Here is a 15,053-nt window from a genome sequence, read left to right on the forward strand (position 1 = left end):
ATGGGATTGTTTTATCCCTATGGATCCAAGTCACAACTAGTTGGCTATGTAGATGCCGGATACTTGTCTGATCCACATAAAGGGAGATCTCAAACAAGATATCTGTTTACATATGGTGGAACAGCTATATCATGGAGGTCCACGAAACAGACGATAGCAGCAACCTCCTCTAATCATGCTGAAATCTTGGCAATTCATGAAGCTAGTCGCGAGGGTTTTTGGCTGAGGAGTCTGATTCAATATATTCTGTCATCATGTGGACTGATTGATCATAAGATAGCTCCAACTGTCCTGTTTGAAGATAATACAGCATGCATTGCTCAACTTAAGGGTGGATACATCAAAGGTGATAGAACAAAGCATATTTCTCCCAAATTCTTCTTCACTCATGATCTTCAAAATCAAGGGACAATTGATGTCCAACAGATCCGCTCAAGTGACAATCTGGCAGATTTATTTACAAAGTCACTCCTGAAATCCTCCTTTGAAAGATTGGTACATGAGATTGGGATGCCCCGATTTCGAGACATTAAATGATGTCGGCAAGAGGGGGAGACTGTACTATTTTTTCCTTGGTCAGGTTTTTTCCCATTGGGTTTTTCTTGACAAGGTTTTTAATGAGGCAGTCCCCATCACAAAGGATATTGTACTCTTTTTCCTTCACTAAGGTTTTTCCCACAGGGTTTTTCTTTAGTAAGGTTTTAATGAGACAATAATCCTAAATGGTCATCCAAGGGGGAGTGTTGTGATAGGAATGAGACGTGGATGCCCATTTCCTATATGAGACTTACATTCTCAAGAAAAAATAATATTAATGAAGGTGAAAAATTTTCTTCCTACATGCTTATAAATAAGAGGTTAACCTCCGTTGATGTTACACAAATAATAATAAAAACTATAATAATTCTCTCTCTCTCTCTCTTGAGTGATATCTCTCTCTTTCTATATATATATATATATATATATATACATTACTTCATATAATAAATAAACACATATATGAATCATTTATAGTGAGCTAATTATATTAGTTTTATTTACACTTTCTTATTTCATATTTATTATATCTTCCTTAATTATTTATTTTACAACACTTACCATCTTTATTAATACACATTGGCGAAAATAGTGTTATCGATTTTCATTTTATTTGGTAATTTGATATGTAATAGTTATTTTGGTTTCTGTACGTATACGCATAAATCATTTTGATACTTGTAGGTTCTAATGAGTTAAAGTAGTCAATGTATGTAACAAATGCGACTTAGATATGAGTAAATTGATTTGACTCACATTAAAAGGACTAATCTGGACTAATTTTTTTACATACAAAAGTTATTTTTGACTTGTTTAATTTATATGAAACATAATAAAATTAGAATATTACTATACATCTAAATTTTTTTTCATAAATTAAATCCAATCAAGTTAAATAATAATATTTAGAATAATATTAGACATAATTAATTTTTATTATGATAAACTAACTTAATTAGACTTAATTAATAAAAAGATTTAAATGTAAAGTATTATTCATAAAATTAATTCTATTTTTTATTAAACATTTAATTTTTATAAAATCTAAGTAACACTTTTTTTTAATTAACAGTAGATAATAATTTTATTTTCACTCTTTCTCTAGAAAAAGGAAAGAGCACACAATTGATTAGTTAGTTTGTTATGTCCGAATTTGGGAAAAAAAAAACATTTTTTTGGGTTTGAGTGTGATTTTTATCAGATATTATTTTTTAATCAAATTCGGATTATGCTTTTGATATATCTATCCTAACCCAAAATAACACTTTTTTTTTTAAGAATACATACTTTTTAGTGAAAATTAGTGATGAAATATTTGAATTTTATACTTTAATCGATATTTTGAATAATATCTAATGTAATTTTTTCAAATAATTGATTTCTCAATTTATTAGGTATCCAATTTAATTTGATTTGACTTGACTTTATTGAACTTGATTTTGATTTGATACAAGAGGTCTGTTACACATATAAATTTTTTTACTTATAAGTTATATAAGTTGGTCCAGATCCAAGAAAAAACACGCGCACCACTCTTTCAAAATCGAGCATCTAATGCACGCGTTCATTATGCCGCACTCTTCCTATTCTTCCTCAATCAAAATGCAAACCGTCAAAATTCGCGTTCTTCCTCTTCTTCCTCAATCAAAACGCAAACCGTCAAAATTCAAGCGACACTCGAAACAAAAGACACGTTTCAACTCCTCGCAAAGAGTAGAAGAAATCAAGAAGAAAAGATACAAATTTCTATAAAAAATCACCAGAAAAAACGAAGAAACATTATTCAAGGTACTGTTTTACTGTTTTTCTAGGTTTTTTTTCTAGATTGCCCCTGCCATGTGCCTCATCCTTAATAAGCAAAATATTAAAAGATTTCAAGAAAAAATATACTGTCTCCCCATATTTTGGGTGTATTTCTTAAATTTTTTGGGTGTATTTCTGTAATCATTTGGGTGTAATTCTGTAACTGTTTGGGTGTATTTTTGTAATTGTTTGGGTGTATTTATGAAGTTTCATTATCTTCAAAACAATTTCAAAGCTTTCAGAAACCATGAAAATCGAAAAAAAATGAAGCAAGAAGGAGATCTAACAAATTTGACAAGAAATTCGAAAAAAGAAACGAAATCTTTTGAAAAATGAAAGTTATATATTTGCGCATTAATTGATTTGAATTGATTTAAAAGTCTGTTAAAGAGGCACGTAACATAAGCAGCGCGTTTAGTGAATTTTGTTTTCTTTAAACTTGTAAAACTTGTAAGCACAAAACACTTGTATGAAGAGATTAATCCTTGATATAATATATCTTATTTTATTTGAATATAAAACATAATTATAATAGCTAAAATGTCTGATTTTTTCATTTAAAAAATTGGTGAAAAAGATATTTTTATTTATTCTTTTTTACTATATTATATCTATTAAAATCATTCTAAATTTGATCAAATATGATGGTTGCAATTTATACTTATTAAAAATCACTTTTACTACAATTTATCAAATATAATTACTATCATTGTTAAAAATCACTTTTTTTTAGAATACATACTTTTTAGTGAAAAGTAGTGATAAAATATTTGAATTTTATACTTTAATCGATATTTTTAATATTATCTAATGTCAGTTTTTCAAATAATTGATTTTAGTATAAACATTATATAATATCTAACAAATTTTATCTCTATATACAAGATTTTATTAGCTGAGAGTATATATAATTTCCAAATTGTGTAAATTAATTGAATGCTAAGTAAACTTGGTTTAACCCGATGGTTTTGGTTTAATTTAAGTGTCAACTTTAGGTCTTCAAAAGTAATATGGTAAAAATTTTGGATATTCTTAATTTCCTTGTTTTTTTCCCCTTATGTTAGTTATATATTGATTACAAAATGATTATGTATGCATGTTGACTTCTCAATTTTATTAGGTATCCAATTTAATTTGATTTGACTTGACTTTGTTGAACTTGATTTTGATTTGATATAATATATCTTATTTTATTTGAATATAAAACATAATTGTAATAGCTAAAATGTCTGATTTTTTTTATTTAAAAAATTGGTGGAAAAGATATTTTTATTTATTCCTTTTTTATTATATTATATCTATTAAAATCATTCTAAATTTTATCAAATATGATTGTTGCAATTTATACTTATTAAAAATCACTTTTAGTGCAACTTATCAAATATAATTACTATCATTGTTAAAAATCTATCTTTAATAATAACTATTGTTAAAAAAGTGAAAAATTTATTAAACTGAATCTAAATGGATAAATATGTCTCTAAGTTTTAGCTGAAATTGTTGAAAGTGTTAGATAATCAAAGTTAATAAAATGCAACTAAGATTTGGAAATGAAAAATAATAACTATAACAAATCATTTTCGTAAATATTAAAACAATGATAACATATATATAATTAAGTCATTTTAGTAATTAAATTTAACTAAATTAATTTAATAACTTATAATTGATTTAGTTAAAAAATTAAAACAACAAAGAAAATTATAATTAAATTTAATTAAAAAATAACTTACTATAATTGTGATAGTTGAAATATCTATCCCAGGAAATCCAATCTTTAAAAAATATAATTTTTTATTTTCCAGTTTCTGGCCGTTGGTAGTGCGATAGCTGTGATTATTGACTTAGTACAGTTTACATGCTAGAAAATATTTTTTTAAGATCTAAAGTCTTAATTTAGTTTTTAAAATTTTAATTATTTTAATTTAATTTTTTTATTTTTTAAATTTTAATCACGTTAATTTTTACAATAATTTAATTTTTATCACAAAATTAATTAAAAAATTTAAAAATTAAATTAAAATAATTAAAATTTTAAAGATTAAATTAAAGCTCGATTGCTACAAGATAGAACCGAGTATTTTTTCGTTTACGTCCTTTCCTCCCACTCCTATGATGATGACATAATAATATAATTTACAAAGACAAAGTGCGTAGGACTTGCGAATTATGAACCATATTCGTATTAAAGGAAAGATGGTTTCCTAAAACATTATATTATATGTCAGAGTCTGTAGGGAACAGAAATGGAGGAGTCTCCTCTTCACAGCAGCCATGTCCAGAAGCTCTTACTTGTTACAAACAGAGTCCACATGCTTCTCCACTCCACAGCCTTATGCTTCATCTTCTACTACAGATTCTCTTTTCTTTTCCAACCGCCTCACACCACAGAAAGCCTCTTGTTTCCATGGCTCCTTGTCTTTGCTTCAGAGATCATTCTCTCCTTTATATGGATCCTCGGCCGTGCGTATCGGTGGCGTCCCATCTCGCGCACCGTCTTTCCGGAGAGGTTGCCTGAAGATCACAAACTTCCTGCTGTTGATGTGTTCATATGCACTGCTGATCATACTAAGGAGCCTACTTTTGAGGTGATGAACACTGTCCTATCTGCCATGGCCCTTGATTATCCTCCTGAGAAGCTCAATGTGTATCTTTCGGACGATGGGGGTTCCTCTGTTACCTTGCATGCAATGAGGGAGGCTTCCAACTTCGCAAGGTTGTGGATTCCATTCTGCACAAGGTACAGAATTAAGAGCAGGTGCCCCAAGGCTTTCTTTTCTTCTTCAGATGATGATGAGTCTGATTTTGTAAGAAGCAGTTTGTATGTGGAAGATAAGAAGCAGATTGAGGTTGAGTGTGTTCAATTGAAAGTTTGAATCTTTATTTCCTTGACGTTTTGGGTTTTTAGTAGTTTATAGCAGTACTTAATTTAATGCAAGTCAATTGTTATGCAGGAAAAATATGAGGTCTTTAAGGAAAAGATTGTGTCATTCAGAGATAATATGGCCATTTCAAGAGATGATTCTACCATAAATGTTCAAGATCACCCTCCTTGCATTGAGGTACATAATAGGCTAATAGAATTTTTGGTGTTAATCTATAATTTGCAATCATATGAGAATAAATCTTTTAACTTTGGCAGGTTATGGAAGGTAATATCTTGGATGATGCAGATAATGGCAAAATTCCTCGCCTTGTGTATGTTTCCCGTGAGAAAAGACCATCTCATCCCCACCATTTCAAGGCTGGAGCACTCAATGTCCTTGTATGATTACACTCTTCATATCTTCCAAAATATATATACACTCAAAATTTGCTTTGCAAATATGACACATGTGATGATGCTTCCTCATCTTACATAATAAATATAACCTTGCAGCTCCGAGTCTCTGCTGTGATTAGCAATTCTCCCTACATTCTAGTTTTGGACTGTGACATGTTCTGTAATGATCCAAGTTCAGCACGATACGCCATGTGTTTTCACCTTGATCCGAAGATATCATCCTCCTTAGCTTTTGTTCAGTTTCCTCAGAAATTTTACAATGTCAGTAAGAATGACATCTATGATAGTCAGCTGAGATCAATATTCACGGTAAGGGCATCAAGATTGCTATCTAGTACAATTGTTTATACTAGAAATACTTGCCTACTTCTGGAGCATATTTCAAAAACATGTACTCACTATCAATTATAATATTTTTAAATTTAGATATAAAATTGTTGTGTATGTTTCTAAAGCACACAGTAAATGACAATGCTCCACGCGCATATAGCCCTTAAACCAAGGTAATGATGGTTAAATGTGTGCTTAAATAAACTCTTGTTGACAACATTTCAGCTTCAATGGAGAGGTATGGACGGGCTTAAGGGTCCAGTAATGTCTGGTACAGGCTTTTATATAAAAAGGGTGTCACTTTGTGGAAATCTCAATATCAAAGGTATTCAACACAATAATTTCCTAGTTTCTTCTCGGCATAAGATTTCAGTTCATTGAGTTGTGAGCATTGCCCTTATGATTGCAACTCCTTACACTTTCTGAGTATTAAATGTTAGGGACTGATCTGACTCAACTTAAAGAATATTTTGGTTCATCCAATGAGTTCATCAAATCACTTACTCAAAACTACACAAGTGATTCCGCTTCTGGTGGGAATGCATTACTAGAAGGAGAAACTCACTTATTGGCTTCTTGTGAATATGAAATCAATACTAAATGGGGACAAGAGGTAGGTAAACTTTTTAGTCCCATTAATTCAGATATACATAAAAACTCATTTAGAAAAAGTATATACATATTTTGAACCTTTTTTTCAGGTTGGTTTCTTATACGATAGTGTTGTGGAAGACTATCTCACTGGATTCATATTGCATTGCAATGGATGGACTTCAGTTTTCTGTGAACCATCTAGGCCACAGTTCCTAGGATCAGCTACAACAAATTTGAATGATGTGTTAATCCAAGGCACTAGATGGTACAGCGGTTTATTTGAAAATGGTATAAACAAATATTGCTCTCTTATATACGGTCCTTCAAGGATGCCAGTCCTTCAGAGACTATGTTTTGCAGAACTCACATATTTCCCTCTTTATTGCTTCCCTCTATGGTGTTTTGCCACCATCCCTCAGCTCTGTTTACTTCATGGAATTCCCTTGTACCCCAAGGTAACAACGCTACCTGTCAAATATCTGCATCTTGGTTCAACCAGAATCTCAGTTCAAAATCGTACCTACAATTCTTCCATATATTTGCTTCATAGACTAAAACAACAATCTTTGAAAATTTGTGACAGGTTGGAGACCCATTTTTCATCATATTTGTATTCATCTTTGTATCAGCTCTTTTAAATCATTTGGAGGAAGTCCTCATAACAGGAGGAACACTTCACAAATGGATGAATGAGCAGAGGATATGGATGATGAAATCAATTACTTGTCATCTATACGGGTGTTTGGATGCACTGCTAAAGAAAGTAGGTATAAGAGAAGCAAATTTCTTGCCAACAAACAAAGTAGCGGATGATGAACAAACTCAGCTGTACCAAATGGATAAATATGATTTCCGAGTATCCAGCATCTTCATAGCTCCAATGCTTGCCGTCATCACGATCAATATATGTTGCTTTCTGGGTGGAATCTACAGAGCGGTATTTGTTGGTAGTTGGGACAAGATGTTTGTGCAGTTTTTCATTGCAGGTTTCATCATTACCGTTAACTACCCTATAATTGAAGGGTTGGTAATAAGGAACGACAAGGGACGCATTTCAAAGTTATTAGCCATATGTGTTATCATTGCTACCATGATTCTTTTGGGATGTTTTACACTTCTAAGCTCTGTGTAATGATATCATCTACAATTAATATACAAATACTAGAATGACACCCGCACGATGCCCGGAACGGTAAATTAACGATAGTATATAATAAATATTAGAAATTATTATGTTTTGTAGAATTAAATTAAATATGTGTAAACTAAGTTAAATTTGAAAGGTGTTTTATTTAAAATAATTTGTAGTACAAAAGATTTAGACGTTGGAATTATACAAAGTGATAATTTTATTTGGTGATTTAATTTTTGCATTTGCTTTTGTTGATGGAGTTAATCTTCTTATGTAGTGCTCGTCCTCCTTTTTCTTTATTGGTTGTTGTTAAAATTGTTGCTTTCTTCTTTCTGTCGTAGGTTATTGTGAAGACATGTTTTTTATGAATTGTTGAGTTGTATGTACTTTCTATTGTGTTGTTTGTTCCATCTTTGCATGTATGTTCTTCTTCCGAATATGTGTCTTGAATTTATATGATTTTCTTTCTCCTTAATCTCTTGATGGGTATGTAATCTTCGTTTGATGATATTAGTATTGGCGAAGTTGGTTCCTATAATCAATGAATAATTTAAATTAGAAATAAAAAATGTCTTGAATAAGTGAATTTTTTCTAGAGTATTACCTGTTTTATTTGTTGTAATGGGTGTTGAGGTTCAGTGTTTTTTGTTGGAACAAATGTTTTGGTAACAGTGTATTGTTGACAATTTTTTTTAGATTAAAATCATTTATTTTGATTTCAAATATAAGTGTAAGGTTGCACAAATTTTTCAATTAGGATGGTGTTTCAATGTATTACTTTTCTGGAGTGTTATTAGATTTGAAGCAGTTATGTCCAACACTTTTTTTCTTCGCCATCAAATATTACAGAAATTGTTGTAGCACTTTGATCTAAAATAAGTATTGGGTTAGTAAGTAATAATTTAATAGATGAGATTATGAAAAGTATATAGAGTTGGGAGTGGATCCTCTCTAGCATAGTTATCAAATCCGGACCAGACCGGCCAGTTCGACCGGAAAACCGGTGAACCGGACCTTTAACCAGTCCGGGTTAACAATCGAACCGCACAAGCAGACGAACCGGTCAAACTCGGAAGACCCGGTGAAAACCGGACTGAACCGTAGACCGAACCGGACCGGTCAGACCGCAAATGACGTCAGCACGTGCGTTTTAAAAAATGTGAAATTGTTGTAGCACTTTGATCTAAAATAAGTATTGGGTTAGTAAGTAATAATTTAATAGATGAGATTATGAAAAGTATATAGAGTTGGGAGTGGATCCTCTCTAGCATAGTTATCAAATCCGGACCAGACCAGCCAGTTCGACTGGAAAACTGGTGAACCGGACCTTTAACCAGTCCGGGTTAACAATCGAACCGCACAAGCAGACGAACCGGTCAAACTCGGAAGACCCGGTGAAAACCGGACTGAACCGTGGACCGAACCGGACCGGTCAGACCGCAAATGACGTCAGCACGTGCGTTTTAAAAAAGTTTAATTACTCTGTTAGTCCCTATAGTTTCACGAAATTTTCAATTAGGTCCCTATACTTTTTTTCCTTTTAATTGGGTCCTTATACATTTTTTTTTTTCAATTTGGTCTCTATTAACGTTAAACGTCAAAAAAATGTTAGTCAATTGTGAAATTACTTTTATACCCTTAGGGACCTAATTGAAAAGAAAAAAACTATAAGGACTTAATTGAAAATTCGGTGAAATTATAAATATTCAATAAAAAATATTTCTGTATTCCTATTCAATGATTCTAAGACATGAAAAATATTCCTATAATCTCTTTTATTTTGTCACTATCATTCTTTTGTTTATTTATATAAAAATTGAACCTTTAAATCATAAACAATATAAGGATCAAGAAATTAATTAACTTGGTACAAAACTACAAACCCAGAATGATAAATAAAAGAAATCTTGGATAGCCATTCATCATGTTTACCTCCAGATTACTGAAATGAAAATACCTGGGTTCAACAGCATGGTTAATATTTTCAATGTACATTGACTTATAGTGTCAAGAGCTAACCCCTATCATCCTATTTCTGTCAGTGAACAGAACTATCATGAACATGAAAGTTTGTTCAATAACTTTTGATGAAAGAGCCCAACAATTTTATGTTTTAGACAATGAAGTGAAATTTTTAGTACTAACAAAAAAGAATCAAATTCTCTTCTGAGATAAAACTAAGATTACAGTATCCAACTATTCATATCTATATGTATCTATATGGGGGTAAAGGAGATTTATCCAACAAAGTTTCGATGACTTAAGGGAATTAATTCAGTTTCAATTGAAATTGTTACATGGGAATAAATTTGGAATGCAATCATCTCGATTGGCTGGGGTTTTAAAGTAAAATCAACTCTGAAGATGAAAATTGTAAACAGGTTAAAGGGAAGACAAGAATGTTACAGAAAAAATATATGGTTTTCCTATCAGGTAATTACCACCATTGATGAACAAGAACTCCACTTTGTCTGAGAGAATTGAAGAGCTGCAAGCATTGATCATATGTTTTCTCATACTTTGCACTCCTCTGCCCAAGGCAACATCTTTTCCATCTATTATAATGACATTCTAGGAAAATCTCGTCTACCAAACATATAGCCCCAGTTTCAAACAGCCTCGGAATCAAATCAAATTCAGTGCCCTCCACATCCATCTTCACCACCACAAAATCATTCTTTGAAACAGTATTTTTCAACCAAACAGCAAAATCAAAACCTTTTATCTTCAAAGTTATCCACGGTTTCAGTGGCTCCATAGGAATCAAAGGCTCAACATTTTTAACTAAATCATGCTTATACTCTGGAACAGAATACTTGTCACTTGAATCATCTTCACCACCCTCAAAATAATCAACTTTTACTAATTTATGAACAGCATCAACATCATAAAACTCTTTCTTCAAAGCAATTTCCCGTATTTGAGGCATTGAAGAATCAAACCCTTTGATATAACGTGATTTCACTAATACGAAGCAAGAATCAAACAAATCAAGGAACGAATTGAAGCTGTAAGTGTCATTAGGGTTTACCAAATGGAACACCGCGAACCCTTCTGGTTTTAGCGTGCGGCTGACCTCCGCGGCGAACTCCGCCGGAAACGGCGACCTCTCCAGCGAGCCCTCACCTGAGAAAATGAAGTCAAAGCGACCTCTCCGCCTTCCTAGAGATTCCGACGGTGCTCTTGACACCAATCTCTCTCATCGTGAAAACGTCGCGTCCCGTTGGAGTTTCATGGTCATGGCCTCGCTGGAGTCTTTGGACGCCAAAGAAGCCGACAAAACCGAGGTGGCTGGCGCCGCTGCCGCCGCCGTAGATGAGCTTCCTCGTTCAAAGAAACGCTCCGTTAATTCTGCCATGGCAGGACCGAAGGTCACTTGGGGATGTTAACCCTGGAAGTTTGGGAGGGGGGGTATTTTGGTATTTTAAAAAATAAGAGTGAAAGAGAATTAGAGATTTAGGAAAGAGAAAAGCTTAGTATACAAGCGATTAGGGCTTGTAACTATTACAAGTTCATTAACGCCTAATCCGCTAAAACACGCTGCAACTCCTACGTCACTTACACGCGCCATACAAAGATCCCGCGTTTGTATAACTACCAAATTTAAAAGATTTGTTTCCTTCTTTGTTTTCTTTCTTTTCAAATTTCATCGTTCTTCTTCTCGCGCGTCTTCCCCTGGTTTTTCGATCGTTCTTTTCCTCTCCTTTCTCATTGGTTTGTTCTTCGTCATTGACGTTAGTTTTTCTCTCTGTAACTCCAGCTTCGTTTTGACATGGTGTATTTATAGTTTTTGACATAGTGTATTCTGCAACCTCTCTGTTGTTGATGACCAGTTTGTTCCGAAGGTTGGAATGACCTTTACCACCCTTGAAGATGCTCGAAAGTTTTACAGAAACTATACCAAGGTTGCAGGTTTTTCTACAAGAGTTCGGAGCACAAATAGAAAGGAAAATGAGATTAAGAATCAATTGATTACATGTAGCAGAGAGGGAAAATGAAACTCTCATAGCAAAGACTCATTTGATAGGAATTGGAATGATTTTCTGCTAAACTTTGGTCTTGTGGACAACAAGTGGCTTTCATGTAGTGTTGGGTTAAAATCTGCAGCAGGGGTGTAAATTTAATTTGTTATCGGGTGTATTTATAGTCTGTGTTTGGGTGTATTATGCAGATCTCTATGCAGACCGTCATATTTGGGTTCCAATCTATCTGGATCACCACTTCATATTATAGTGCCTGAAAATCAGACATTTTGAATACACCAGAGAGAGTTTAATTAATTTTGGTCTTGTGGACAACAAGTGACTTTCAGGTAGTGTTGGGTTAAAATCTGCAGCAGGGGTGTAAATTTAATTTGTTATCGGGTGTATTTATAGTCTGTGTTTGGGTGTATTATGCAGATGTCTATGCAGACCGTCATATATGGGTTCCAATCTATCTAGATCACCACTTCATATTATAGTACCTGTAAATCAGACATTTTGAATACACCAGAGAGAGTTTAATTAATTTTGGTCTTGTGGACAACAAGTGGCTTTCAGGTAGTGTTGGGTTAAAATCTGCAGCAGGGGTGTAAATTTAATTTGTTATCGGGTGTATTTATAGTCTGTGTTTGGGTGTATTATGCAGATGTCTATGCAGACCGTCATATATGGGTTCCAATCTATCTGGATCACCACTTCATCTTATAGTACCTGTAAATCAGACATTTTGAATACACCAGAGAGAGTTTAATTAATTTTGGTCTTGTGGACAACAAGTGGCTTTCAGGTAGTGTTGGGTTAAAATCTGCAGCAGGGGTGTAAATTTAATTTGTTATCGGGTGTATTTATAGTCTGTGTTTGGGTGTATTATGCAGATCTCTATGCAGACCGTCATATATGGGTTCCAATCTATCTGGATCACCACTTCATATTATAGTACCTGTAGATCAAACATTTTGAATACACCAGAGAGAGTTTAATTAATTTTGGTCTTGTGGACAACAAGTGGCTTTCAGGTAGTGTTGGGTTAAAATCTGCAGCAGGGGTGTAAATTTAATTTGTTATCGGGTGTATTTATAGTCTGTGTTTGGGTGTATTATGCAGATCTCTATGCAGACCGTCATATATGGGTTCCAATCTATCTGGATCACCACTTCATATTATAGTACCTGTAAATCATGCATAATTCAGAACTCTTTCTCTTTCTCCTCCTCATCTTCTGCTGCTTCTTCTTCTTCAAAAACGATTTTACCATGAAAAATTGAAAAAAACGAGAAAACAGAGAGAAAAGACGTAAATGAAGAAGAAGAAGAAAAAGAGGAAAACGAGGAAGAAGAACGTGCAGAAACGAAAGAAAAGGAGAAGAAGAAGAGTAAGAGGAAGAAGAACGTGCAGCAAGAAGAATAAGAAAAATTTCAGAAACCATGAAAATCGAAAAAAAAAACGAAGAAGAAGAAGAGGAAGAGGAAGAGGAAGAGGAAGAAGAAGGCGAAGAAGAGAAGAAGAAGAAGAAGACGAAGAGAACCGTTTGAGTGGGGCGCGTGTAGTTACGCTCCATTCAAAATGAGTTAATGCGCGTGTTAATGAAGTTTGGGCTGATAACTTGTAAAACTTGTACGGCCTTTTTACTTGTATGTGTAGCAGGCCCCTTTAGGAAAAAGTTGGAGAATCTTTAATTTAGGAACGGAATATTCCGTTAAATCTAACTGTTTGGTCACGGTAGAGACCTAATTGAAAAAAAAAAATTAGTGTAGGGATCCAATTAAAAGAAAAAAAAGTATAGGGACTTAATTGAAAATTTCGTGAAACTATAGGGACTAACAGAGTAATTAAACCTTTTAAAAAATGTAACGCAGTATCACCTACTGGGTTCGAACCTGGCACTCCTAGAGAATAAAAAGATTTGTAACCACCAGGCTACCATGCATTTTGAAGTTATTGATACCTTTTTATAAATATATTATAATTTATAAAACATATCCTAATTAATAACTTTATCTTATTAACTCTTTTACTCATGTAAAATTTAAAATTTTCTTACACTTTTATCTTTTATTCTAATGAGTAATTTTATATTTAATTTAATTAATTTTTTATTTTATATTTACTAACTTAAATTAATTATTTTTTAATTTTACATAATTATTAAAAATATTAAATGTTGTTAAATATTCTTTAAATTAAAAAGATAAACAAAAATAGTTTTATTAATCATACCATATTTTTGTTATTGATAATTATATAATATTTATTAATATTAACTCTTTTTCAACATATATTTGATTAATATAATTAATTAATAAATTATTGAAATATTAAAATAATTTAATTTTATATATAAAAAAATCTTATTATAAAAAAAATAAATTTTATATAATTATTTAATTATAACCGAGTCAACCGGTTCAACCTGTGACCCAACGGTTGAACCAGTGACTCGGTGACCCAGTAGTCTCACCGGGTTAATTACCGGTTCTGTTCTGATAACTATGCTCTCTAGTGAAAAAAAAAACTGAATAATGTCCAGTAAACACTTCATTGCTAAGAGATCACATTGTATTCTGTCAAATGCTAAAAAAATTGGAGAGGATTCATTTCCTATAGATTTACTTTATTATTGGATATTGTGGTGTTTGATTACATGTGCCACAAATGTAGTTGTCTCATTTTTATCTAATATAATCATTTTTAAACAAAGAGGCTCCTCTTCGTTTGTGGTTGTTAATGTTTTTCATTGACAAATCACGCAAACTTTGATAAACCAATTGTCATATATATGAGTAAGTTTGAGATGTTGTGTAGTTCGAAAATAAATTTTTTATGCTAAATTTGATATTATTTAAAAGAATAATGATAAGAAACTTATATAAGTAGGTCAAATACTATGAAATTTGAATATTTATAATATAAAATTTATTATGATTAATAATATTATTATAACATTTAATGAGTTATTTATAGAAATTATAAACATTTAATGAGTTATTTATAGAAATTAATTATTGGGGGTTATAAATTTATTGGTATTTTTTTAATGACTTATATATGCATTCAATGTCTTTGTAGGTTAATTTCTAATTATCGATATTTTTTTTGTATTTTTTTTTGTTGATTGGAAAATAATAGGTAATTTGGAAAAAATTGAGTACTTGATTCTAAAATTTTATTAAATAAGCGTTGTTGCTGACATAACATTAGTAAAAAGAAAAACATGTTTTAAGAATAATGTGGATAAACTTATGTATCTACTTTTATATATTAAGAATAGATAGATATTGTTTTGTGGTTCTAATGCGCTGAGCTTTTTCTTTAGGTTGTGCTAAAAATTAAAATTAAGAATCACGAAAACCCATATTGATTAATCAATCGATCTTCAATCTGAATTTCAGGA

The 15,053-nt window shown here is 32.0% G+C and overlaps 1 protein-coding gene across 1 annotated transcript; it reads left to right on the top strand.

Annotated features, from left to right (window-relative positions):
- Positions 1-4,530: 4,530 nt before the first annotated feature.
- Positions 4,531-7,899, top strand: LOC130967424 (cellulose synthase-like protein G2). The gene is made up of 8 exons (XM_057892276.1): positions 4,531-5,189; positions 5,295-5,402; positions 5,483-5,605; positions 5,720-5,932; positions 6,179-6,278; positions 6,394-6,566; positions 6,655-7,002; positions 7,131-7,899. The coding sequence occupies exons 1-8, from the start codon at positions 4,587-4,589 to the stop codon at positions 7,677-7,679; spliced, it is 2,217 nt and encodes a 738-aa protein (XP_057748259.1). The 5' UTR covers positions 4,531-4,586; the 3' UTR covers positions 7,680-7,899.
- The last annotated feature ends 7,154 nt before the right edge of the window (positions 7,900-15,053 follow it).

Source organism: Arachis stenosperma, chromosome 3, assembly GCF_014773155.1.
Source record: "Arachis stenosperma cultivar V10309 chromosome 3, arast.V10309.gnm1.PFL2, whole genome shotgun sequence".
NCBI classification, from domain to species: Eukaryota; Viridiplantae; Streptophyta; class Magnoliopsida; order Fabales; family Fabaceae; genus Arachis; species Arachis stenosperma.

Excerpts from the sequence above, each read along its gene's own strand:
- LOC130967424 (XM_057892276.1), top strand. The coding sequence starts at position 4,587 with ATGGAGGAGTCTCCTCTTCACAGCAGCCATGTCCAGAAGCTCTTACTT. Across the intron at positions 5,403-5,482 it reads ATCACCCTCCTTGCATTGAG|GTTATGGAAGGTAATATCTT; the intron begins GTACATAATAGG and ends TAACTTTGGCAG. Across the intron at positions 6,279-6,393 it reads TGGAAATCTCAATATCAAAG|GGACTGATCTGACTCAACTT; the intron begins GTATTCAACACA and ends ATTAAATGTTAG.